The sequence below is a fragment of the Alexandromys fortis genome, unplaced genomic scaffold, assembly GCF_014885135.2.
Source record: "Alexandromys fortis isolate MF-2015 unplaced genomic scaffold, M_Fortis_MF-2015_v1.1 scaffold_70, whole genome shotgun sequence".
In the NCBI taxonomy this organism is placed as follows: Eukaryota; Metazoa; Chordata; class Mammalia; order Rodentia; family Cricetidae; genus Alexandromys; species Alexandromys fortis.
Genome location: NW_026067955.1, coordinates 738,452 through 766,095, shown reverse-complemented (window position 1 = coordinate 766,095; position 27,644 = coordinate 738,452). Strand labels below are relative to the sequence as shown.

The 27,644-nt window shown below is 42.9% G+C and overlaps 1 protein-coding gene across 2 annotated transcripts in view; it reads right to left on the bottom strand.

Moving 5' to 3' along the window:
• The window catches only part of Edc3 (enhancer of mRNA decapping 3), a 43,162-nt gene that overhangs the window by 2,578 nt on the left and 12,940 nt on the right, over nucleotides 1-27,644 (bottom strand). For both annotated transcript variants that reach the window (XM_050152061.1, XM_050152060.1), the window contains exons 4-6: nucleotides 13,610-13,945; nucleotides 4,479-4,632; nucleotides 1,704-1,921 (exon numbers count right to left, since the gene is read on the bottom strand). In XM_050152061.1, coding sequence (XP_050008018.1) covers nucleotides 1,704-1,921; nucleotides 4,479-4,632; nucleotides 13,610-13,945 — 708 coding nt within the window. The remainder of the gene's footprint in view (nucleotides 1-1,703; nucleotides 1,922-4,478; nucleotides 4,633-13,609; nucleotides 13,946-27,644) is intronic.

Sequence of the window (27,644 nt, the reverse complement as noted above, 5' to 3'; positions counted from 1 at the left end):
AGGACCCACATGGTGGAAGAGAGAACCGACTCCTCTAAGTTTTCCTCTAGACCACACACATGCCACAGCATGTGCACACATACACACAAACTTTAGTAAAATGTAATAGCAATGTTAAAAAAAAAGCCTCTGCTCTTGATTAGGCTGTAGACCTCTGTAACAGTGTAAGAACAGGAAGTCTCAACATGTATGCAAATCGTGGATTACCTAAGAAATCAACCTGACAGCCTCCTGAAGCATCTGCCATAGGAAGCTTTTTAGACAGCTAGAAGGAGGACTGGCTGGAACCTGGCACTGCATCAGGAATTGTAATTCATCCTTGTACTCAGCCTATAGTTAATAGCATTGCTCAATTAGAGACTCACAGCTTCCCTCCCCCCACTATAAAGTTCCTTTGGGCCATGAATGGCTCGAAAGATTAAGAATGGAACCCTTTGAGCGTACACAGAAGCCTGCGGTTCTGGTCTAGGCTCCTCCTGACTTGCCATGTGGCCTCTAGCAAGGTCGTTCCCTCTTGGACCATCTTTGCTCCAGTTCTTACCCTATTGTCTAAGTCTGAGACATCATTCCTACACCAAAACTGCGCTTTCTAAGTATCCCTGGCCTCCACACTGCCAAATCTAATTCTCAGTCTTCCCATGAATTAATTTAGAACTCTTTCCTCCACCTGGCTGTCAGCTACACAGACCACTGCACCTCTCTTTCCCTCCCTGACCGCTCCTGCCCATCTCCGTAACTTCAGAAACAAAGAACTCAGTCCTCTGTCCTTCTTCCCTTTTCCTGGCTATTTTCAGCTTCCATATCCTTCAATACCTGAAACTCCAGGCTGGACCCTTCCTTTTACTACAGAGTCACAAAATTTCCTGCTTGGCAGCATCAGTCCCAACCCCTGAGCACTTTACTAACATCTAACCTGAGGTGTTCTCTCTCTGTCAAGTTCCACTTCTGAGGCAGGGACGCAGGCCAAAACATTTAGAGTATATTCTCATTCTCTCTCTCTCTCTCTCTCTCTCTCTCTCTCTCTCTCTCTCTCTCTCTCTCTCTCTCTGATCTATTATTTTAGTATGAATATGAACCACTTGTGTGGAGGCCAGGAGAAAACTGTCAGATACCCTAGAACTGGAGCTATATAGGGTTTTGGGCTGCCATGTGGACTGAATCTAGGATTAAAGCTGCATCCAGCTCGGTAAATGGATTTAAAAACCATTGCCATGTTTATTCCCATAACTGGGGAAAATACTTGTCCCATATATATTTATGGAATGAGTTGTGGGTATCCAGATCTCTTTGCGTGGTAGGAAAAGGGTAGGGCCCAGGCTGTTTCCTCTAGGTGATTTAAAGAAAGAGCCTAGAAGCAGAGCATTGCCTGTGCATATGTGCATGCACACATACACATGTATTTCCCCCAGATGGAGTCTCACTATGTAGTCCTGGCTGGCCTCAAACTCAAGAACATCCTGTCCCCATGCCCTGAGTGCTGAGATTTTACGTGTGGGCCACCACCATACTGAACTAAAGCAGAAAGTTCCACCCATGTGATGCTTTTCTACTTAGCACCACCAGATGGCACCACCAGACTGTCATGCTACCAAGGAAGCAGAAAATCTTGCCCAATTCTTGGGCTTTTTTTTTTTTTTTTTTTTTTTTTTTGGTGAACCTAGGTCTTGACACAGAAAGAGCTACTCTCCAATGCTAATGCTCACCTCTTAGGCTAGACACTTGTTGACCTTGGGTCTTACTGAAGAGAGATAGTTCGTTGGTGATAGACTCCAGCATCTTGACAAAGTTGGGCAGGAAGAGGATGACTTGCACATCATGGTTGGCTAGGTGCCTCCCACAACTGATACCCTGAGCCCCCTTCACATGGGGCCCACACAGCAAGGCAACTGTAGGCCTCTGGTGGACATTCTTAGGATTCAACCTAGAACACAAAGTGAAGAAACAGTTTCTGGACACAGACTGGCCAATCCCTTAAGTCCCCAACACAGAAACAAGTAACTGTTGCTCTCAGGGGCCCCCACTCCCACACTCCACTGCTGACCAAGTCCTAGGTCCCAGAGAAACCCAAGTCCACTACAAATCTAACAGGCCTGTAGTGTGGCCCTCACTGCTTGTTCTTCCCACTAGGAGTTCACCCAGAACAAGTAGCATAAAACCCTGTTGGGCAGAACTATGTTCTGACCCAAGGATGTCTTCATGTGAACCGTTAGATCCAAAACTCCACGTGACAGAATTGCTCCATCTCTCACCCCCAGACCAACAAGGTTAGGTTCCTCATTCTTCCGTGGAGTTGTAAGGCTTTTTCCTGCCTGTGCTCAAACTATGGCCTCTGAGCAAACAGTCCTTTACTTTCCAGACTCTGAGCAACCTTTTCTTTTAGTTCAGACCAAGGCTCTCAGCTCTGTGGGGATACCCTGACTCAGGCTAGTTGTTTTCCCTTTCTTGACCCCTACTGTCCTTGATTATTTGCCAATCCACGTTTGCTTTCAGGTGCCAATAATCTGAGGAGGGCAATGCTGTGGATGACTCCTAGTATTTCCGAGGGGGCTGTGTGAGCAAATGGATGAAAAGCACTCCCCAACACAGGCATCTCAACTGAGACTAGGCACCAGGGAAGGACCTGCCTTGCAGAAGGCAGTCACTTGTTTTCCTGCTAGTCAAAGCTGTCATGCCACTGGCTCAGATCAGCCCTGAGAGGGGCCCATATCAAAGGCAGAAGGTAGAGGAGAGGGAAACTGCGAGACTTAGGGGTGGAGCAGTGCCAATCCCGTCCCCCACAGGGAGGAAGAGGATAGGTATTGTCAAGACAAACTTCCCTTCCCAAAGGCTCTTGGGAGAACTTAGTATCATCGTCTCCACAGACACCAAGTTAGTCACTACCCCATTATCTGCCTCTAAAGCAGTGGTTCTCAACACGTGGGCCATGACCCCTTTGAGGGCTACACAACCCTTCACAGGGGTCATATATCAGAGATTTACATTACGATTCTTAACAGCAGCAAAATTATAGCTATGAAAAAGCAATGATAAGACTTGAACTCTTAAAAAAAAAGAAATAGCAACGAAAATGATTTTATTATGGTCAACATGAGGAACTGTACTGAAGGGCTGCAGCATTAGGAAGACTGAGAACCACTGCTCTAGACGAAACAGACTACTTCTTCCTTCAGACAGAAACTGCAGGGTGCTGGCACCTGACTCACAGGGGCTGCTTCTCCAATGGGCTTTCCCTCACCCATCATAAGCCTTCACCAAGAAGAAAGTGACAGGTGTCTAGCACCCACAGCACCTCTACAGAGTGGAGATCTGGCGCCCAGTACACCAGCAGTGTTACCTGGACAGTCCTTCAAGCTCTGAGCCATAGTTTGCTCCTCTTAAATCATGGGACTGTAATATTTCTCTTTAGTGTGAACCTCTGAGCAGCACATAAGATTCTGTTGTGGAAAACAGCACTTGACACACACAGTGCACACAGGTAGAAACAGCATCTGGCTCCCAAAAGCCTACTGACAACTGCTACAAAGGACACAGATGGGTCTCCTGAAAGCTCAGACTAAGAAAAACACTAGTCACAAAAAGCTAGCTGGAGAAGAGTGCACTGGTGAGGACACGCGTAGCATGCCCATGCTACGGTTTCCAGACGGCTCCAAAACCCTTCTCCCCAAGGAACTCATTCCAAGACCTACCCGAGTGGCTACTCTGAGCATAGTGTATGCAACAAGCTATCCCTCCTTGGGGAGTTTTCTTCCTATACAGGAACATCAGAGACCCTGTACAGCAAAGAACAGGCCCAAGCAAAGTACAAGGGAAAACAAATACTCCTAACTCTACAAGGCAACAAACAAGTAGGGGCCAGAGTGAAATCCATCCATCCCGGATCAAACTTGCTTTTGTTGAGACTGCTTCAGAGCCAGGAGACACTGCAACCAAGCACAAATGGAGACGTCCTAGACACTCCTCTCTGCTTCCATCACCACAGCGACTGACTCAGTGCATGTCCTCCAGACTACCCAGGCTACAAGAGGGCGGGAGGAGAGTGTGCTGTGTTTTGTCACTGGTGTGTGCGGTGTCAAACAAACGGTCTAGCACATACCCACTGGTGAGACCATGCTCTGCTTCTAACAATGACCTTGGGCAGGCATGAACTATCTCCTCTGATAGGTTTTTAGGGTGTTTCTAGAAGTTTCAGGTATGGTGCTCAAAACTGATGCGCTTCCTAGTAGAAGGCTGAGTGTCGAAGCCTAGATCTCTGCAAGGTCTTTCGAAGTCAGGTCTGACAATCAGTAGGGAGCTCAAAAGCCCAGACAGCTGCTGTCAGCAAGGAAGGGAGGGTAAGGACTTCCAGGAGATGGGTAGGAGAGAGGCAAACGTAGACATGTGGCATAAGGGAGGCTCACAGGAGATAGGCCCTATGTGCATGTGAAGTGCCGTGGGCTGACCAGGCAGGACATCAGCCCACACTCAGCAGGGTCACTTACCTGTTGGGTCCTCCGAGGAGAGTCAGTGCCATTTGACTGGCACACACACCAGTCATCTCAAGTCTCCGCTCAAGGGTCAGCCCATGCTTCTCAGCCACAGATAACAGTTTTTTATGTAGCTCATAGGAGACACTTGGGACCACCAGGCCAGAGTCTGTGGTTAAAAGAGGCAAGAAGCAAGGGAAAATTATTACAAGAAACCAGGCTTTAAAAAAAATGTAGGCATTCTATGCAGATTCTGAGACAGGGTCTCTCATGTAGCCCAGGCTTAAAACTTACTATGTAGCTAAGGATGACTTTGAACTCCAAATCCCTTTTTCACCTCCAAAATGCTGAAATTAAAAGTGAGCACAGCCACAGCCAATTTATTCAGTATTGAGAACTGAACCCAGAACTTTGTGTGTGCTAGGCAAAAGCTCTACCAAATGAGCTGTATTCTAGGCCAAATGTCAACTTTTTAAGACTCAGCCTTGCAAGGCATGCTTCAGCATGCCTTTAATCTCAGCATTCTAGAGGCAGAGGCAATCAGATATGAGTTTGAGGCAAGCCTGGTCTACTAGTGAGTTCCAGGACAGTCACGGCTATGTAGAGAGCCTGTCTGAAAAAAGACCAATCCTCACCTGATCCATTCTCCTCCCTGAAGCGAAGGCATGCTTGAAGAGTAAATGACAACTTATACACAATTTGGTCTAGATCAGTGTTCTCAACCCATGGTTCGAATGACCCTTTCACAGGGGTCACCTACGACCATCGGACAACAGATTTTTATATTACGCTTCATAACAGTAACAAAATTACAATTATGAAGTAGCACCAAAAATAATTTTATGTTTGGGGTCACCACAACAGAAGGAACTGATGCAGATCAACACAAAGCGAGGAGGACTTTGCCCTCCCTGAAGGCACTCAGCTTCAGATCACTGTGCACAGGTGCCACAGCAATCCATCACAATAAAGAGAGCACACTTTCCCCAAAGTGGGGGAAAGTCACCCTGGACTGTAGTTTTCCTCATAAATAGGCTGCTCCTCTTTCCCAAGAATTGGAACAGACAATAATGCCCTTTGACCTTTCTGAACACTTATTCTCATCAATTTCTTGGCAGGAAGTTCCACCCATTTGCTCTCTGCTTCCTCTTATTTCTTTCTTCCACTTAGTTCTTCCTCTTAGCTTACGGAAATTTAGACAGCAACTTGTTTTCTCAAATGTCATTTTTCCCCTATTTACATACTACCCAACCTTCTGGCCACAGCAAAACAACTGTCAAGCTACTTAAATGAACATTTGTTTCATTCCCCAGAAACAAAATTCTAACAATTCCCTGGCAGCTAGTATACTTGGAAAAGTTTATGTGGTGTGCCCACATACACACATCAGTATCTTCAGACCAGCGACAACAAAATTCTAACAATTCCCTGGCAGCTAGTATACTTGGAAAAGTTTATGTGGTGTGCCCACATACATACATCAGTATCTCCAGACCAGCGACACTTCAGAAAGCAGGAAACCAAGCAAACAAGAAATACCAAAGTAAAAACTGGGATCTGAAGCCCTTGCTTTAATGCCGTATTACAAATGCCAAAGCTGGACTGGCCCCAGAGGATCAGACCTACTGCCAAAGAAGACCATTTAGCTTCCCTGTCTGAAGAAACAAACATGGGCTCTAGGCTTGAGAGCCAGCTCAGAGGCTAAGAGCATTGGCTACTCTTTCTGAAGATTCAGGTCTGAGACCAACAGCCACACGACAGCTCACAACCATCTGTAAACTCCAGTTCCAGGACATCGGACACTCTTTCTGGCTTCGGTGTGTATTGTATACACATGGCACACACACACATGCAGGCAAAACACTCACACATGCTTAAAAGACAAAACCAACAACAAAACAAGCTCTAGCAAGTCATCAGAGGATTGCCTATTGGCTGTGTCTGGCATTTTAGATCCTGTATCCTCAATTACATTGGACTGTGAACTCCAAGCGGGGAGGTGACCATTTTAAATCAGGAGCCATGGTTTCCGGAGCGCGTTAGCTTGTTGCATCTCCATCGTCAAGACAGGTAAGGTCTCACCAACTGGTCAAATGTATAGATACAAACCTCATGCTATTTATGATCTGGTCTAAAAACAGAAGTTTTCTTGTGGATCACTGCTCCAGCATTCTACTTAGAAAAACTTCCCTGCCCTGCTGGTCATTTCTAGAGAAATTTCTTTTTCTTTCTTTCTTTCCTTCCTTCCTTCCTTCCTTCCTTTTTTTCTTTCTTTTTCGAGACAGAGCTTCTCTGTGTGGTCCTGGCTGTCACAGAACTCACTCTGTAGGCCAGACTGGCTTTGAACTCACAGAGACACTGCCTCCTGAAAATGGGATTAAAGGTGTGCACTGTCACTGTCCATTGAGAAATTTCTTTTACTTCTATCATGAATCCAGTCCTGACTGTGTAGATTACCCAAACCAGACAAAAGGAGGCTTTTGTATGTTTTAGCAATAGGAACCAAGCAGAAAGCCCAATTCTACAGCAGTCAGGTCTGCATCTCCTCAAGTGAAGGAAGACCAACACAGTTTAGTATAGGAAAAGCATAATGAAAAGTGCCTAACATTTGTCAAAATAAATTATCAGTTGAGTGCTTCTACCTGCCCAACCCATTTCTGTTACGGGCAGAGATGACCAACAGCACCTTTCAAGCACCGACTCTCTTCCTACCCCTCTCTAAAATTTAAGTCACTGGTGTTTCAGGCACTAAGGCTGAGGGTGCAGTCTGACCTTATACATCAAAACGCGACTAAACAGCCATATTTTTATGGCCCACTTTAGACAGACACATATTTGTAGAGCTTCCTGGTGAAGCCCTGAGAGGCTGAGTTTCCAAGCCTCCTGAGCTGTCGTACTCCAAACCTGTCAGGACTAGTCATACAGTCATACACCTATGTAATTCAAAAGCCTCCTTCCCTGCAAAGCCATGCAGAGTAGAGCTTTACCTCAGCCTGCCTCCTTCACCTGTCTACCCGAACTGGTGCTGCTGGGTTTATAATGGAATCTGCTACCCTATAAATCAAGTTTTCCAAGTCTGGCTCTTGTGTTGTACACAGACAGGAATCTCTCTGGGAACAAGTAAATCCATTTTCAGCCCATTCTCGCCTCATAGCCCTGAAGAATGTGAATAAAATTCTGGAGATCGGGGAAACAAGCACTCCCCACTCTGGCTAGAAGCTACTACTAGAGCTGGAAACTGAATCTCCTACCATCTCCCCTGGTCTGTGCAGACAGGATGGGCTGTGCTGATGGGCTGCATATTTCTATAACCTAGAGTGAGAGAGGCTAGAATCCTCTTTGCCTGAAGTCATACGCTGGGGACTTGACGAGAGCCTGCTGTTTGCTTCTCCAAAAGGAACACATGAGAATCACACAATATTCCTTTTAAACATTATAAAGAAAGTTCAAGAAGCTGGACTTGCTTATCAAAAACAGTCAGGGGGAATAAAATAAGCTCCAAAGGAAATGAAGCAAGAACATAGCGTGTATACTGCGAACAATAACACTGGCAGTCTGAACATGGTCCAAGTCTAATAATTATGTTTGGGTCGGAAGGTGGATCTTTATTGTTTGAGAATCAAGGCAGTCAATTGGTTTCTGGGTTTCTCTGGATATTAGTATGCATTTTACACCTGTACTGAAGTAATAAAGGGGGATATAACTATGAAATCTGTGACAGGCAGAACATTCACAAGGCTCCCATTAACCTCTAGATATCAAGGAAAACCAACAAGCACAGACTGCATGAACGGAAAGGGGGCTCCTCCTTGCGTTGCTCATTTCCACAGTGTGGGGCTGGGTTGTCTCTCAGGACCCAGGGGCCCAGTATTGCAAATATCTGTCCTTTCTCACACTACCACTTATGCATTCCCCATTCCAATCTCCTTATAGACTACACACACCCTCGTATTCTCCATGCCCCAATCTGGAAGCACCACATTCAAGCTTCCCCTCTCATCCATCCAGGTCTAGCCTTTCTCCTGTCTAACCAGACTCTTACAACAAAGTGCCTTTCCATGTAGCACCATCTTCACACAAATGTGGTCCTTTAGTAGGAAAGGTCCTGTGCTCTATGTCTCATGAACAAGGAGCACAGCTCCACTGATGGGCATGAGATTTCTTTAGGTCTGTAAACTGAGTCTATTCTGTGGCGGTCCCAAAATTGAGGCTCTGGGAGGAGGTAGCATACTTTCTGTGGTTCAAAACCACCTGCAAATTAGCACCTTCGGACTAGCAATGTCTAAGTAGCCCCTGCAGATCTATATGAAATCTACCACAAAATGCAATGTAGCATCAGGAGGGATTGTTAAGAGAAGCCTAGAGATATGCAACAGCAAACATCCTGGCAACAAGCCTTTATCCTGGCTGCATCTATCTCACAGCCTTTCCCTCACACACACGCACCACCTCTGTCAGGCCTCAGTACACTCTTCACTTCCTGTCTCTACTCCAACAGCCCTAAATACCTTAGACTCTTATCTCCCCTCTCATCGCGTTAGTTTTTCTCAATCTTTACTTTAAAACATTTCATTATATGTACTTACTTATTTGTGCACACATGTAATGGTGAAGAAATCTTGTGGGAGTCAGTTCTTACCATTACGTGGGTTCTGGAGATCAAACTCACATAAGCAGACATCAGATACGGAACAGACTCATTAGCTTCCTACTGGCCTTATAACTCAAGATCCCTCTCAATGAAACTCACAACCACTTTCTCACTCTCTGTCCTCCAGAGTGGCAACTATACCTTTTGCTTTCTACAGGTTCACCCACAAAGCAATGCAGAAGGAAAGAGGGGCAGACAACTCTGAAGGCGTAAGTCATGAACAATGCCACACCAGTTTGGAATTATGATTAACAGGGTGGTATTTAAAGAGGAAAAAACTTACAGATCACTGTCCCAGACAACAGTCCTCTGCACAACCAGGAAGGGAGTCTAGTTGCTGGCAGAACAGGAAGTGAAGAGAGAGAGCGGAGGAAGTAGCCGTTTTTTTTTAAAGGGAGAGAGACCACACCCCAATGGGCTGGTATCTCAGCAGCTATTGGTTGGAGGGGCGGAAGGACCTCCCGCAACACCCCGCCTGCTAGCTTATGCCCAAAATAACAACACACAAATTGTATTCTTTTAAACACTGCTTGCCCATTATATTCAGCCTCTTCTAGGCTAACTCTCGCACCTGGACTAGCCCATTTCTAATAATCTGTGTAAGCACCCCAAGGTGCGCTTACCAGGAAGATTCTAGCCTACGTCCATCCTGGGTCGGAGTTGCCTGGGAAAGTGGAGCCTGGCGTCTCTGCTCCAGAGAGCAGAGCTGTCGAGTCTATCTGAGAAGTCTTACCTCACTTCTTCTTCCTCCTGTTTACTCCTCCCACTTATGTTTTAACCTATCAGGGCAAGCAGTTTCTTTATTTAATTAACCAATGACCTTCCTCCATCACAACTCAAATCACAAAACTATGCACAGCTCTCTGTAAAGTTAAGCCTCATTTTCTAATAAACATCCTCTTCTTCTCAGCCTAGAAAATCCTGCCCATGAGCTTCTGTTCAGGCTCTCAACCCCATCCTAAGCTCGCCTGCCTTTCAACACCTAGCACACACACTGTCAGCACCCGCACATGGGGATCTTTCCATCTCTTACTCCCCATTCCTATCCCCATGCTGAGTGAGCATCTAAGTCAGGCTCCTGACTGCTAAGCTGGTCTGCACACAGCTCTTTCTACTACATTCTTTTTCTTCTGCTTTTGCTTTTTTGAGACAGGCTTCCTCTATGTAGCCCTGGCTGTCCTGGAACTGCTTTGTATGCCAGGCTGACTTCAAGCTCAGGGATACACCTGCCTCTGCCTCTCTATTTCTGGGATTAAGGGTGTGTGCCACCACGCCTGGCTTCCATTACATTCTTAAGAGCAGGTTACAGTAAGCACAGCAGTTTTTTCCCCTGGTGTTTGTGTGCTTGTGGGTATGCATATTGAGGCCAGAAGTTAACAATGGGTGTCACCCTCATTCACTATCTTACTCTTTAAGACCAGGTCTAGAAAAGACCCAGATACACTGGCTCCCTAGAAAGCTCCAGGAATCCATCCTCCTGTCTCCACCTCCCCAGCACTGGGAATAAGGCATGTCCTGCCACACCCTGTGTTTATGTGGGTACTGTGCTACCAAACTCAGATTAGATTCCCGTGCTTACACAGTAAGAACTCTACTGACTGAGCAATCTTCCCAGCCTAAGCACAGTGTCTTGTAAGACCCAATGGTCCTAAGTATGCATTTTAGAATATTATAAAATTTGAGCAAAAACTATTCTCTGGAAACTTTTTCACTGTATCTGGTACACTCACATACACACATGCAAACCATTTGTTCTTAGCTCCCAAGTCCAGATCCAGAGATATCCTGACTCATTCGGGGGTAACTACTGAACATTATTATCTTACAGGGTAGGCCTAAAGCCCAAGTTAGACTGTCTTACAACCTGTCACTGTAGAAAAATCAGCCATGCCAAAGGACCAGAAAAGGCTTTCCAGAGAAATTTGAGTTAAACATAAACACGGAACTAAATTTAGTTGATTCCTGAACAACTGACCTCTTATAATAAGCACGTGCTCATGCACATAAACATGCACTCAGGTGTGCTCACACCTTCTCCCTCTCTGCTGGCAAAGAAGAGTGCTAAGGGGAGTATGTGCAATTCCCAAATAAGTGCCTATGTGCTGTTGGCACCACTTAGCATGAACATACAGGATATCAGCAGCAAGCTGTTAGAACTCTAAAGCCAAAGCTACCACCAAATGGGTAATAAACATGTTGCTCCTCGTTCAGTGCTCTAGGTATGAACAGGATGACAGCATTTAGTATTAAAAACAAGAATGACACAAGGCTAGACTGGAGGGCTCTCCAGGCCACTTCTGCAAATTATTGATCAGACTGGTCCATTTCGGAGACCACACTTTTTGGAAACTGTAGTCTGCTTGCTATTAATTAGATTTAGCTTCTTTTTTCTTTCTTTAAAATTTATTTATTTTATGTGTGAGTGTTTTATCTGCATACACACCTTTATGACAGAAGAGGGCAGCAGATCCCTCTAGAGATGGCTGTGAGCCACCATGTGGTTGCTTATAATTGAACTCAAGATCTCTGGAAGAGCAGCCAGGGCTCTTAACTACTGAGCCATCTCCCCAGCCCCCTGCCCCAGATTTCTCTTCTTATACTACAGTCTTCTCTTAACTTGTCCACATTCACAAGACAAAAAGGTATGTCAACTAGATCATTTCTCCAAACATTCTGGACAGACAGCCTCACTCAGCTGTTAACATCTGGAACTGAAAAGCGTTCAGCTCTTCACTATTTGAGTACTGCTCAGTACACGCCTGCTTGAGGACTGTGTTTTGAATCTGGAGGAGAAACTGCTTAGTGAGACAACTGTTGCTCTATCTCTAGAACAACAGAAGGGCTTTATTTCTAACCACGATTAAGGAAAACAAGAAAAACCAGGTGGCGAGAGGATGCTGGGCTTCTTGTCCCCTTACTCCATGCCCTAGGAGGCTGCTATCCTGAGTTGCTGATCAAGAGAAAGCATGTGTGCCTTGTAGTGTATTTATTGGCAAGTATAGGAAAATAATTTCAAGAGGACAGAACTGTCTATTCCTGTCATTAAAAATAAAAGATGTATGGAAACAAAGTTGGAGAGGTGTAGTATCTAATAGGAAAAATGATGTGGAAGTTTGAGTGAAAATGGCCCACAGGCTCATAGGGACTCAAACCCGGAGATGTGCCTGCCCCCACAAGTACCGGGATTAAAGGCGTGCCCTGGGCAGTGGGAGGTATGAGCTTGTTGTAGTAAGTGTGTCACTAGGGGGTGAGTTTTGAGGTCTCAGAATTGCTCAAGTCAGACCTAGTGGGACATTCTCTGCCTGTGGCTCTAAATAGAACTCTCAGATCCTTCTCCAGTACCCCGTCTCCCTACACACTATCATGCTTCCCACCAAGATGATAATGAACTAAACCTCTGAAACTGTGAGCAGCTCCAATGAAATGCTTTACTCTGTAAGAGTCGCCGTCATCATGGTGTCTCTTCACAGCGATCAAAACCCTAACGAAGACAAATTACTACCTCTGTTTTGGTCTATTTAGGAATGTTTTCTCAGTTTCTTTGGGATCTGAAATGTTTTTCTTTCTCGTTATGAAGTCTTACTTTTTAGTCATTTAACCACAAGTCAGACCATGATCTTCCCAAGTTTAGGAATTCCTGTGGTCTAAATAATTCCAGGAAACCACATACTTCATAATCCAACCACCTCTGCATAGCCACAAGGACAGCAGCACAGAGAGCTGCTGCAGGAAGAGGCAGTTGGTAGATCAGGCCAGCCTGGGCTACCCTGTCAAAAACAAAACCCTTAAAACTAGCTGAGGCAGAGGCTTGAGTACTGGCTGCTCTTCTAGAAGACTCGAGTTGTAGTTCCAGCACCTACATGGCTGTTCAAAACTGACTAACTCCAGTTCCAAGGGAATCTAATGCCCTCTCCTGGGCCCCAAGGGAACTGCATACATGTATAGACATACATGCAAGCAAACATCCACACATAAAATTAAAAAGTAAATCAACCTAAAAGGAAATCATTAAGGTAAGAGAAACACACTATAATCCAGTGGCTTTCATGATTACAAAGTGACTATTTAGGTGAGATTCTAACCAAACTCTCAATGACCAAGGCTACTGGAAGGTAAAGGCAGTAGGACAAACAAATGTAATTACCTGAAACTCCAATTTTAGCACATGAAATTTACCCATCTTCACCTCTGTGCATCAGCCAATAACTACTAAACAGAGCTACATTTCTGGTGAAACAAACACTTATCAGGGAAACCAGACTAAGATTATCACGAAGCCTGCCAGATACAGGACATAAAGGAACAAGTATTGAAACGGCCCCTCCACCACAGCTCAGAGCTAAGTTAGCCATCATCCCCAACAGACAATAATATCACACCAACCGCCAAGTCACTAATTCCTGATGCAAGATGCTGACTTTCAAACAATTAGGTTTTTCTGTTTTAAGCAAATTCAAAAGGAAGAGTAGCCCATGGTGGAGTCAACAGAACTCACCTGTGCAGAACTCCTTGCTCACAATGTGTGGTACTGTGATTCTACGGTAGACAATGGGCTCTGATTCGAGGATGTTTTCATCGTGGCGGTACCTAGCAGGCCGTTCATTTGGGACACCCCTGGAACGGGTGCCACTTCTCCTCTCATAGGTGTCAATCTCCTCAAACACAGCTGCCTTGTCAAAAAGGGCCAGGTTCCCCTCAAAGTCAAAATCTGTGTCTGGGATCTCCTCAATATCATCTCCAAAGCACTCGTCATCTTTATTCTTCATTTGGCCATTTTTTAAACCACTTTTCTTTGGGGTTGCCTGATTGGGGTGCCTGCTACTAGACGACCCTGAGGGAAAAAAATAAAGATCAAAATCAGTGTGCAGGAAATAAAGAGAAAGATATTTCTAAATCACATTAAGTAGCAAAAAAAAGAGCAAGAGCACAAATCTCACATGGAACAATAAATTTGAAAAACCATTCAAATAACTAAACATGAAATGAACAATACTCTTATAAATCTTAATCAGTGCTGCCTTCTGTAAGAGAAGAGGTGATAGCAGAAGCTCTTTGTCAATGAGGTCATCAATAAGCCCACTAAACTGGCCTTGAACTCCCAAACAGCTTGGATTACAGGTGTGTCCCACCAACAAGGCAACAGAAGTTTACCAAATGAGAAGTGGAAGAGCCACGGCAAGGCCAGGATGGCTGCTGCAACCAAAGTAAAAGAATGGTCCACAGGAAGACATTGCTCAGTTCTCATTCTCTATGCACCCACCAAGGTCCTTTCTAACTTAATTTATTCTCAGGCTGGATCACAGCAGGCTAGAATCCAGACAACAGATCCAGATCATCTGAAATGTCTTTCAGTCTTTGGCTACCATGGTCTCTTTTCTTAGAACTGTATCTCTTCTATACATAACCACTGTCTGCAATATCAAAGACAAGTGATCACAGCAAAATAAACACCAACACTGCAGCAACCGGCCACCCTATCTCTTAGACTCTACTTGGCTGCTGCATATCAATCAACACTACTCTAGCAATCACAGAGAAAGCCCCGTAAAATTCTCCCAATCAATCATTCAGAGAATAAATGACACCCACACAGACAGGTAGGAGACTCATTTCAGCTCAACAGCATTCCCTTTTCATCATCTTTCAATGTGCCAAGAGTTAGAAGATCTTTAATCTAGTTTTGTCATCAAGATGTTGTGTCATCTAGAAGCTGAGGAGATGGCAGTCATTAAAGTATGTGAGGGCAAACATGAGGACCTGAGTTGGATCACTAACACGGATGTAAAAGCTGGATGCAAAAGTGGACGCATCTGTAACTGAAGGATCCCTGAAAGCTTACGGGGTGAGCCAGACAGCCTAGCCAAATCAGTGAGACCCAGGTTGAGTGAGAGAAATTCTGTCTCAAAAAATAAGACGGAAAGGGATGAAAGAGAACACCATGTTGACCTCCGGCACCCACATGCACATGTGGATGTGTACAGGCATGCACACATGCATATAACCACATGAACACACACATGCACAATGTACACACATAGTTATATAATTTGGGGATGGAGTTGAAGCCCAGATGGCAGAGAACTTGCCATGCATGCACTAACCCCCTAGGTTCAATTCCTAGCACCACAAAGACTGGAAATGGTGGGGCAAACCTGTAATCCAAGCACTTGAAGAGGCAGGACAGAAACTCAAGGTCATCCATTGGCCTAGGCTACATGAGATCTTGTTTTAAAAACAAAAGCAAAAAGTAAGAATTATGTATAATCTTATATTTACTATTCTACATTTTAGGGCTTCAATCTCCATTAAGCAAAATGTTCACAGCACAGTTTCTAAGCAGTCAATAAAAAACTGACAAATTAAGCAACACTAGCAAGGCCACTTAACATCATTCTGAAGAATATACATTATGCAAATATAACTCAATGTTTTTTTAATGCCTCAGTATGGAAAAGCTGTGCTAGTAGGGAATATGTGACTTTGGTCTCTGAGGGAAAAAAACAAAACATGAGGGTAAAGAACAGAGAGGCACCATTAACTCGGATTGTAAACCCCTACAAAATAAGAAGTGGTTTAGACTAAATTCCATTTTCAATTGTTTGCCAAACATTTAGTGAGAGAACACTGAGTGCTATAACTAGGTGCTGGGAATACATGATATATCATCAATACTAACTAAGGAAAAATAAAGTATACAAACAGTGAAAATTCAGCGTGGATTCAAATCTTAAAAGGTGTGTGTGTCCCCACAAGGGGAAGTCAGGTGACCTGATCTATCATGCTCTACCTTATTCCCTTGAGATGAGGTCTCTCACTGAGCCTGGAGCTAGGCTGGCAGTCCCAGAGAACCTCCTGTTTCTGACCCCCACCGCACTGCAGTTACACACACAGGATGTGTTCAGATTTGGTGCTGGAGATCTGAACTCAGGTCTGCATGCTTTCACAGCAAGTGCTCTTACCCACTGAGCCCTCTCCTCAGGCCATGAGAACATACAGCTGGATTAAGAACAGGAGAACAGGCATGAAACTACAAATACACCATTAGTAATATTTGTAGTTAAAGGGAAGAAAGAACAGGACAGAAAGTCCATCTTTCAAATGATCACTGCACTGACTCAATATTAAATATTAAATCAAACTATCTACTAGGAAACAGGCATGCAACCCAACTGCCTCTCATCCCCAGGTCCAAACAGGATAATCCACTGGGATACAGAAGATGACAAAAAACATTTTATTCACTTTTAAGTAAAAATTGTGGGAAATCACATACACTTCATGAATTTAATATGCTGATGGAAACTGACATCCTAGGAGGCTTCATGCCAGTAACTCACTACCATTTCTGAGGTATCTGGAGAAAACGCAATGTTCTCTACCTAACAAGTCTGTCCATGTTAAGTGGACTTACATAATTTTTTGAAAACAAAGTCTTTCCCTAGAACATGCTGTGCCATGTAGCCCAGTAACCATCCTCCTGGAATGCTAAGATTACATGTATGTGCCATACATAATTTAAATATCCACCAATATTTAAATTATATAGCATGAGTTGTGCAACAGTATATATAGTTTGGTTGTTATACACACAAAGACTGCTTCTTCACCAGGAATAAAATCTTGAGTATTCAGCCAGCTAATGACTGAAATATCATTACAGGACATGGCTTTTTACATAAGTTCACCTGTTTTTACCCCCCCTCCCCACACACACACCACGTTGTTGTTGCTATTGCTGTGTGTGTGCTGGTATTCAGGATTGAGCCCATATTGCATTTTTTGTTTTGTTTTGTTTTTCGAGACAGGATTTCTCTGTAGCTTTGGAGCCTGTCCTGGAACTAGCTCTTGTAGACCAGGTTGCCTCGAACTCATGGAGATCCGCCTGCCTCTGCCGCCCCCCCAAGTGCTGGGATTAAAGGCGTGCACCATCACCGCCTGGCTCATATTGCATATTTTAAGCAAGTGCTCCATCACTGAGCCACACCCCTAGACTTTTCATCATTTTAGTTTTAGTTGAGATATGGCTCTTTTGTTTTTTTCTGAGACAAGGTTTCCTTATGTAGCTTTGGAGCAGGTCCTGGAACTCGCTCTGTAGACCAGGCTAGCCGCAAACTCAGAGATCTGCATACCTCTACCTTATGAGTGCTGGCATTAAAGGTGTGCGCCACCACCGCCATGCATGAGACAGGTTTTTGTTATGCATCCTGCTACCTTCCAACTAGTTATCCTGTCTCAGTTTTGAAAATGCTAAGATTATAGATCTGTGCCATCATGCCCACACCGTCTTAACCATTTTGGGGGTTTCCTAGTGGTATCGAGGTTTATGTTGGGGTAAGCCCCAATAAGCCTCTCAGGATTCAGAAGGATTACTATAGCAGGCGAAAATCTGACTAATTAGGTCTGAGGGTAAACGAAATAAATTAGCTACATGAATCTTTTCACCATGTCCTATTTATTCTTCCTGTGCTCTCTCTAATGCTCTCTCGGTGTTTCCTTTGGACGTTTCTCTTCGATGTCCCTTGCTGTTCCTCGCTGTTCTACCCATCCCACAAGGTTTCCAGTTTATATACCCACACATAGTTAACAAGCATCCTTTTTTTTAGGGCTAACAGGATGGATAAAAGACTGACCAGGTAGGCGCCTTATGTCTCAGAAGGGGCGTGACTGTGCAGTTGTCCAGCAGATACCAGAAGGATTAGGTTGGAGCTTGCCCCTGGGCCAAGCATCCTGTGCTGTATCTGCTGGCACTGAAGTGAGAAGGAATTTCTTTCTCTGGGGCTGGTTTAGCAACCCAAGCTTTTTTCCTATATATTTTAGGGGTAAAAGTACAAACAGTTAATTTCTTAGACTAAGACCTCATGTCAAATGAAAGGTGAAGGTAAGTGCAGAATATTAATAGCTTGTTAGGGCAGAGCAAAGACCAGCAGGCTATACTCTCCTGACTCGGCTGTGAGAGAATTCAGGGCCACCCAGACCTGTTTATCAGTAAGAGCAGACATACTGTTGTCTCTCTGCTCAGGGCTCTTTTCTTGTCAATAAGTTCTGTCAATGAGGATAATTGTGAGGGACTAGCTTTATGTAGATTCGACTAGAAATAACGGTTTGGTTGAGTGAATGCTTTCATACTAGGGCTCCATAGTGGGAAGGGAGTATACATTGCTGGGATATTTTGGGATGAATCCTATTATGAGAGGGGAAAATGTCATGATTTGACAAGATTTCTACAAAATTGACAGTTACTATCTGAAAGACAAGAGTTCCCAAAGCCTTGCAAATCGGGTTCTCCACCAGGTCATACTCTGTGGACCTGTCCACAGCTGACAGCTGTACTCGCTGTATAATATTTGTGGCTGACATCATAGTGGCACCGGGGAGCAAGGTCAGGCACTGTGTTCATTGGGGACAAGTTAATAAATAGTGTGTACTCAATACTGTGCAAGATAACAAAAAGCTACTGAAATGCCAAGTACAAAATCAATGAAAATAACCCTAGATGGCTGTAGAGCTTTCTCGGCATGCTGCCAAAACACCCCACCACAATAAACGGCAGCCCAGTTCACAACAGAAAATGTTGTCTGCCCTAAAGATGCTGGATACTGGGCACTATTTTTGGCTTGGCTCTAGAACTCTTCCACATTTAACTGCACCCACAGCTGTTTATTATCTGTTGCTTGTGTTCTCTCCACAAGACTATTCATTCAAGAGCCATACTCTAAACTAAGAACTATCTATTTTTCCAAGACTGTCAATATTTTTCCAAGAAAAACACTGATTTTTTTTCTAAAAATACTGAAAATTCCAAAAGTCAGGGAAAATGACCAGAAAAATAAAACTTTTTTTAAAAAATGAAAAGCAGGCAAAATAGTCATTTGTCTTAAGTCTCCCATTTCCCCATACTTGAATACAAAATACACCGAAGTCCTCGGTGAACAAGCTTGCTCAGTACTTGACTCACGTGGCCCATGGGTCTGGCTGTGCATTAAGCAAACTGGCCTCTGGCCACTGAGAGCACAAGGAACTTCCCTTGGAAAAGATAAACAGCACTTCCCAGGCTTGTATACCTTTCAAACAAGGGCCAAGCATGTGGGACTGGAAGCTGGCCTTCCTGTGCCATTTTCCTGCCAGCCTTTGATACACAGGCCCTTTGGCCAGGACATTCTGTAACAAACCCACTGTTGTGTAACCCTCACTAATTGGCTTTTGTCACACACATATTATAAAAGAAAACTTTGTCCTACACTTAAAGTTCTAAAAGGTATCTGATAGTCAAACTGAAAATATTTAGCTCTAGACTCAGAATTTATGACAGAAAGCCTGACAATACTGGAGCACTCTATTTCCCAAATCACAGCGCTGCACTCTCTAGTATGGAAAACAGACGAAGCACATCCGAAGAGATACAAAGTCAAGGGGACTTCCAGTAGAACCATGGAATCATAAGTTCCAACTGCAGATGACTACCAGATCTAATAGGCCATTAAAGCCCAACCATGCTGCAGCAAGTTAACATCCAACGTCTTTAAAAGGTTTAACTATACTTCCCAGTTTCTATCCTCAAAAGAGGAAGGGAGAATCTGGTACCAAATAGACATAATTTTGTACCTATGATTATATTTTACTTCTAATTTTGTATATATGTGATTCTGGGATGGGTGGGTGTGTGCCTAAGAGGCCAGAAAGTATTAGATCTTCTGGAGCTGAAATTATACATACTATGAGCCCCCAAAATGTCTTATCTGTAAAACATTTTGCTTATATAAAAATGAACAACACAAGGCCAGCTACCTACTTTCATGTCCTATGGGCAAAAAAGCCTTAACCATTTAATAGTATGTAGCCAATGTCTGTCACATTCCTGACTGTAATGTGATTTCAGAGTGTCTTTTATTTGTCCCTAATAGTCACTATTTTCAGCTGACATGGGATTTGAAAAACATGATTTTAAATTATTAGTGTATGTGTGCACACCTGCACCTATGACACCTGTAAAGTGCATGCATAGCACCAAAATCCAGCATATATGACACTGAGGATCTAGCCAGATTTACATGCTAAGCATGCACTTTAGCAACTAAGCTACACCACCAGCATGACAAATATGATTTTTACCCACATAATGATATACACTTAGTAAAACTGTAAGTGGTCTCCCTCTGTAACCTGGACCAGATGATTGATTCATTCACTCATTTGGCAAGTTTTCTGACAGTCATAGAAACTATTCTTTAAAGCCATCTGAAATAACAACACGCAAATAGTATTCTTTTAAACACTGCCTGGCCCATTAGCTCTAGCTTCTTAGTGGCTAACTCTCATATCTTGCTTTAACCCATATTTAGTAATCTATGTAGCACCACGAAGTAGTGTCTTACCAGGAAAGATTCAGCATGTCTGACCTGGTGGCTGGGTCCATCACGTCTCTGACCCAGAGAGGAGAGACATGGCAATTGCCTAACTTCCCTTCTTTCCAGCATTCTGTTTGGTCTACTCCACCCACCTAAGGACTGGCCTATCAAATGGGCCAAGGCAGTTTTTTTTTTTTTTAATTAACCAATGAAAGTAACTCCTCCAAGGTGGTGCTGGCACGTGCCTATAATCTCAGCACTCAGGAGGCAGAGGCAGGTGGATCTCTGTGAGTTCAAGGCCAGCCTGGTCTACAAGAGCTAGTTCCAGGACAGGCTCCAAAACTGCAGAGAAACCCTGTCTCAAAAAGCGAAACAAACAAAACAAACAAAACAAGCAAAAAAAGCCCAAAAACAACAACAACCCAAACTAATCCATGAACATAAGTTTGATTTCAGTTGCTCTGATAAACACCATAACCAAAAACAACATGGAGAGGAAAAGGTTTATTTAGCTAACACTTTCCAATCACAGTCTATCATGGAGGGAAGTCAAGGCAGGCACTTGGAGGCAGGAAATGAATGAAGCTGGGGCCATAGAGAATAAGAATGTTGCTTACTGGCTTGCTTACCTTGCTTTAAAATACAACCCAGGACAACATACAAAGTAGTGGCACCACCCACAGTGGGCTACACCCCTCCTACATCAATCATTAATCAAGAAAATGCCCCATAAACATGCCAAAAAGTCAATCTGATGGAGGCAATTCCTTAATTCAGGTTCCCTCCTGCTAAGTGACTCTAGTTTTGTCAAGTTCACAAATCTAACTAACACAATGAGATAACAGATTAAGTTGGAGATGTCAGAATAGACTCACATTTAGCATGGTATAGTATACATGATTCCCTACAGATTATAAACCAATTAAATATAGACACATCTGTTTCTTTGCTTTCAGTTAAAAGAATGACAGTGGTTAGCAATGATCAAAGCCCACATTTTGGTTTTAAATACTACTTTCCAAACAAGGAAATAACATTCCTCCTGATTCATTTCAGGAAGAAAATACACAAGATGAGCTTCAAGTTATCTTTAATGTCATAAAATAAGTATTAGGGAATTAAAAAAATATTTCCCTATGTCAGGAGTATGTCAAAGAGACATGGGATTCAATAAAAAAGTGTTTCTATAACCAAAGCTGAAATAATATGTCACCAAATGGCACACAGTAGCTAGGGACATTACTCATAACAAACCCCTTGCTTAACCCACAATGCCTGAGTGTAATCTCCCACAGCAACAAAGTAACAATAGAGTAGGAGCTGAGGAGACCACTCAGTGTGTAAAGTTCAAACATCAGAACTTTAATTCAGATCCCTAGCACCCACCCACAGACAAACCCACATCTGAAGTTCCAGCATTAGGAGACAGAGACATTATATCACAAGGGTAGCACGAATAATAAAAACCCAGAGACGAATAATGGGATTCAAGCTGAAGATGGGAGAAGCAAAGCAGGCAACAACTAGAGAGACCTTTTACCTCTACCAAATCTTCAGACCAAAAGTGCAAAATCCTGTCTTCATGAATCCTCAGAGTCCACACTCCAGTGAGTTCCTGTCTCTTCCCCTTTATATTCCTCTCTCTGCCCACCCATAATGCTCCTGTCTCTGCCTCCCTAGTGCTGGGATTAAAGGGTGTGACTCCCAAACACTGGGATTAAATGTGTGAGCCACCACCACCTCAATCTGTTTCTGGATTGTATTGTGTAGTCCAGGGTAGCCTTAAACTCACAGAGATCTGTCTACCTTTGTTTCCTGAGTCCTGGGATTAAAGGTATGTGCCACCACTCCCTGGCCTCTAGTGGCTAAGCTTTGCATTTTGATCAGGCAAGCTTTATTTATTAAAATACAAATATCACTATATTTCCCCTCTTTTGTCAAAAATTAAAAAGGCTACTACTAAAATAAGAAAAACTATATACAGTAAGTACAGTAACTACATACAATATATACAGGCAATAAGTACATCAACAATTCTAGTCCATTTGACAAATGCAGAGAAAATATTCCATTATCTATCCTATCTTGGTGATAGGTCCAAAGTCTTGTACCTAATTTACTTTCTATTATAACTTGCTTTCTGCATCTGGTAAAACAAGGGAAACTGTAACTATAACTATCTAATCTTCAACTCCCTCATACTCAAGAAAGAAATAATATTAACTGCACAAGCAGGAAGTACAAGCAAGCTACTTCCAAATCATGTGAGAAATGACAGAAACATCTGGTTGCCTGGACAGCCACCCAAAGTTCCTCTGTAACATTGGGGTATCCATCTTTGGTCTACAGGCCTAAAAATATCCAGCAGATTTTTCTGTGAAGCAGAATATTCTGAAAGGCTGTCCCTCCTTGTCTTGACAATGTTTGGCAGTCATATTTCTTTCTTATTTTTTTGTCATGCTTGTCCATTTAGAACAGCATACTGTCAGTGGTTGAGGCCAGGATACTTTCTTGCCCAGTGGCTTACTTTTGCCACAAAGAAAATAAACTTCACGTGGAGTTTCCTCGATATCCATCATTGTCTCTGAAGTAGATTAGTGCTTCCAGGAGCAGATGTTTCTCATTGCCAGAAAAAAAAAGAGCCTATTAAAACATCTTAAATGCCATATTCTGTAGATCTCTGAAGAGTTTGAAAGTGACTTATCTAAAATATATCTTTGTTTGACCTTGAAAACATACCTAATGTGACTACAAGATTGATTATAATAGGTGATTTGCTACTAACCTGCATTTCCTTATTATCCTAAACAGTTGGTAATAATAATTTTCAAGGACTATAAATTTGCAATACATTGTTAAGTGTATAGGTACAATACCTTGAAAAGTAGAAATGTATGTACAGTATGTTCTAACAAAATCTTAAATTTGTATCAATATACAAAATTTGTATAAAATATACAAAAGTCCAATTCAATGTAAAATATTTAAAACTAGTAGTTGCTTTTTAAAAGCAGATTCAATAATTTCCCTTTTTATCTTATATCTATATGATACTCAATGATCTACCCTTTTATCCTATCATATTGATAGCACTCTCTTTTTTCTTTTCAAAACAATAACTTTGAATCTAATTTCTTCAGTTTAGTTTTCCTGACCATTACCAGTAACAGACTGTAACCAAGCCCCATAAACAATGACAAATATCTATAACCCAATCAAAGACCAAAAACCACCCCCTCCATCTCTTGGGAATGTGGGCACTGTATTCTTAAATTTACTTCCTGCTGTCTGGGGGTGAGGAAAATCTTTAGGGAATCCTGAAAAAAGAGATTTAGGTTAATTATCAAGTCCTGGGAGAGGTAGCTCTATCATTTGTTGTTCAGTCTCTGTGTACGACAGTTGGGAAGTGCAGGGCTGGTCTCAGGTCCTGGCTAGAGAAGTCTGTGAGACTGGATCATCTCAGCTAGCCACTTTGAAGTCGTTCTGAGCAGGTTGTAGTCCCAAGTCGATCTTTAGGTGGTATTTTTCAGCTAGTGGTGTGATGTAGGATGTCCTGTATATGTGTTGCTTTTATAGGTTGATGAATAAAGCTGTTTTGGCCAATGGCTTCGCAGAGTAAAGTCAGGTGGGAAATCTGAACACAGATATATAAACAGAGTAGGCGGAGTCAAGCAGATGCCAGTCAGCCACCGAGGAAACAAGACAGGTAGAAAATGAGGTAATGCTACATGGGAATACATAGATTAACAGAAATGGGTTAATTTAAGATGTAAGAGCAAGCTAGAAATATGTCCATGCCATCAGCCAAACAATGATGTAATTAATAAAGTTTCTGTGTGATTATTTGGGTCTGGGAAGCCAGTAAACGAAAGTGCAGTCTCTGTCTACAAATGGTCCCCAAACATTTGGCAAGAATTTCCACATAAAGCCTGAGAAAGCTTTACAAAAAGGATTCTAATACCAGGTGGTGATGGTGCATGCCTTTAATTCCAACACTCAGGAGGCAGAGGCAGGAGGAGTCTATGAGTTGGAGGCTAGCCTGGTCTACAAGAGCTAGTCCAGGCACCAAGGCTACACAGAGAAATCCTGTCTTGAAAAACCGAAGTGGGGGAAAAAAAAAAGGATTCTAGAGAGACAAGAACAGAGTCAAGCACAGCTTCTTGGTAACTATGTTTTCTCCACCAGGCTCTGTTTGTTAGAGGCAAGGCTTCATTAAGAGAGGCTTCCTGACTCAGATTTGCAGCATCTTTAATGTGGGGAAAAAAACTCTTAACTAATTCATCCCTTTAAGAATTCCCAATATCTTACCAAATCTGCTGCCAATGCTGATGAGGATATGAGGCTTAATTTTTTATTTAATTGATTTTATTGAGCTATACCTTTTTCTCTGCTCCCTTTCCTTCTTCTCCCCTCCCTTTCAACCCTCTCCCATGGTCCCCATGTTCCCAATTTACTAAATGTGAGGCTTATTGCTGCTGCATTGACTAGTAAAAGCCTGACTGAATTTCAAGGCCATTACCTAGTTTGGCAGCAGCCTGAGAAGGGGGTTCACTGAGAGGCTGCCAGAAGAGAAGAAAAACCTAGCTGGTAGGGTGATGACTCCAGCCACATGTAGCTTGGTCTATGCCAGTGGCTGTAAAGCTACAGGCAAATGGCTTTTTCGTGAATTTATACCCAAAACGTTGGGTGTCATATGTAGCACAAATATTAAAAACCCAGAGCCAGATATTGGGGTTCAAGTTGAAGATCAGAAAAGCAAAGCAGACTACCACTAGACCTTTTACTTCTACCAAATCATCAGATTGAAAGGGCGAGGCTGTCTTCATGAATCCTCAGACTCCACACTCCAGTGAGTTCCTGTCTCTTTTATATTTTTATAATTCTTCTCTTTTATACTCCTTTCTCCACCCACCCATACAGCTCCTGTTTCCACTTACCTAGTGCTAGGATTGAAGGAGTGTGACTCCCAAACACCAGCATTAAAGGTGTGAGCCACCACCACTTGGATCTCCTTCAGGATACACCTTGTGTAGCCCAGGGTAGCCTTGAACTCTCAGAGATTCATCCACCTGTCTCTGGGATTAAAGGTGTGTACCACCATTCCCTGGCTTCTAGTGGCTTAGCTATACATTCTGATCTTCAGGCAAGCTTTATTTATTAAAATACAAATAAAACATCACTACATCACAGGGGATCAGTGACCAGTCAATATGGTCAATTGGTGAACTCCAGTTTTAGTGAGAAACTCTCTGAAAATGTAAGGTAAGGATGAGAAAGTGATGAAGAATATACCCAATGTCAACCTTTGGCCTCTACAAGCACACACAGATGTACAGATGATGTGGGAGTGTCATATATCAATCTGTTGATTTCATTGGTTAATTAAAGAAACTGCTTGCCCTGATAGGTTAAAACATAGGTGGGAGGAGTAAACAGGAGGAAGAGGAAGTGAGGTAAGACTCCTCAGACAGACTCGACAGCTCTGCTCTCTAGAGCAGAGACGCCATGCTCAGCTCTCCCGGGTAGATGCGCAATAGCTCTGTGCTCTGAGGCAGACGCATGAAGCTCAGACCCAGGATGGACGTAGGCTAGAATCTTCCCGGTAAGCGCACCTTGGGGTGCTTACACACATTATTAGAAATGGGCTAAATTAATATGTAAGAATTAGCCTAGAAGAGGCTAGATAGAAATGGGCCAAGCAGTGTTTAAAAGAATACAATTTGTGTGTTGTTATTTTGGACATGAGCTAGCAGGCGGCCGGGGTGCTAGGGACGCAGCCCCGCCGCTCCTATTTCAACATACAGACATGTGCAGACACATGTGCGCAAATACATCTGGTACACCACAGGCACATACACAATCAATGAGTCAAGGACTAAATAAACATTTGTGAATCAAAACTCTACTACTCTAAATGACTGACTGAATAAGCCAGCACTCAGGAGGCTGATCTCTGTGAGTTATAGACTAGCCTTGTTTACATAATGAGTTCCTGGTCAGCCAATGGCTACACAATAAGACCCTGACTCAGAAGATGAAAAAGGCATAAATAAATACTTGGGTAGGGGATCTCTGGTGCAGGTTTTTCCAAATAACTTGTGAAAACATTGTACTGCCAAGGAGAAGTATCATTAACTGTTCACTCCTTGGATGTGGACTACACAAAGGAGAAACCTGACATGCTATTTTAATCAGGTGACCAAAGTGATGATGGAAAGTCATAAATTATGGTCATTGTACACAACCTTGACACAATGTAATGAAAACAGCATTTTATCTTTTGTATTTTTCTCCCCCCCACCAAATCGACAACAATAACAAAACCCCCAAATCACTAATCTAACCATAAGAAAAGTATCAGCTGAGGAACTTGCTACAAAATACCTGACCAGTATGCACCCAAACTATCTGTGAACAAAGATAGGAAGTCTATGGCTGGAGTGATGGCCAGTGTTAAGAACGCACAGTGCTCTTCTACAGGACACGCCAGTCACAACTGACTGCAGCTCCAGCTTTAAGGGTTCTGATATCCTTTTCTGACCTCCTTAGGTACCTGTCTACACACACACACCCCAAAATAAAATAAATCTTTAAAAAACAGTCAGTCCAAGATTAGTAACTTCTAAATGAAATGGATACCGAATAAGATCCAAGACATTAGGTAAATACAAGGGCAAACTGAATAAAATATGTAGTTTATTCAAAAAAAAGGTTTCTAAGTGGAAAGAGTCACTATCTATGCCATTTTAAGTTCCTTAGGATACAGAAGTACTACTGCATACATTTCAGTCTCCTGTTTCAGGCCATCACCAATTAAAACTGTTGCCTATAGGTATTTAAATTGCCTAGAAATGCCTTTTTTATTGTTTTTCCCTCCCACATAAAGTAGGCATTTCCTTTGTTTTGCCTTTTTAAGATTTTTTACTTTATGTGCATTGGTGTTTTGTTTGCATGTGTGTCGGTATGAGGTACTGGATCCTCGGAACTGTAGTCAGATTATTTTTATTTTTTAAAAATAATTTATTTAACTTTATTTTATGTGCATTGGTATGAAGGTGTTATATCCCCTGGAACTAGAGTTACAGACAGTTGTGAGCTGCCATGTGGGTGCTGGGAAGTGAACCCAGGTCCTCTGGAAGAACTGACAGTGCTCTTAACCGACTGAGCCATCTCTCTAGCCCCCTG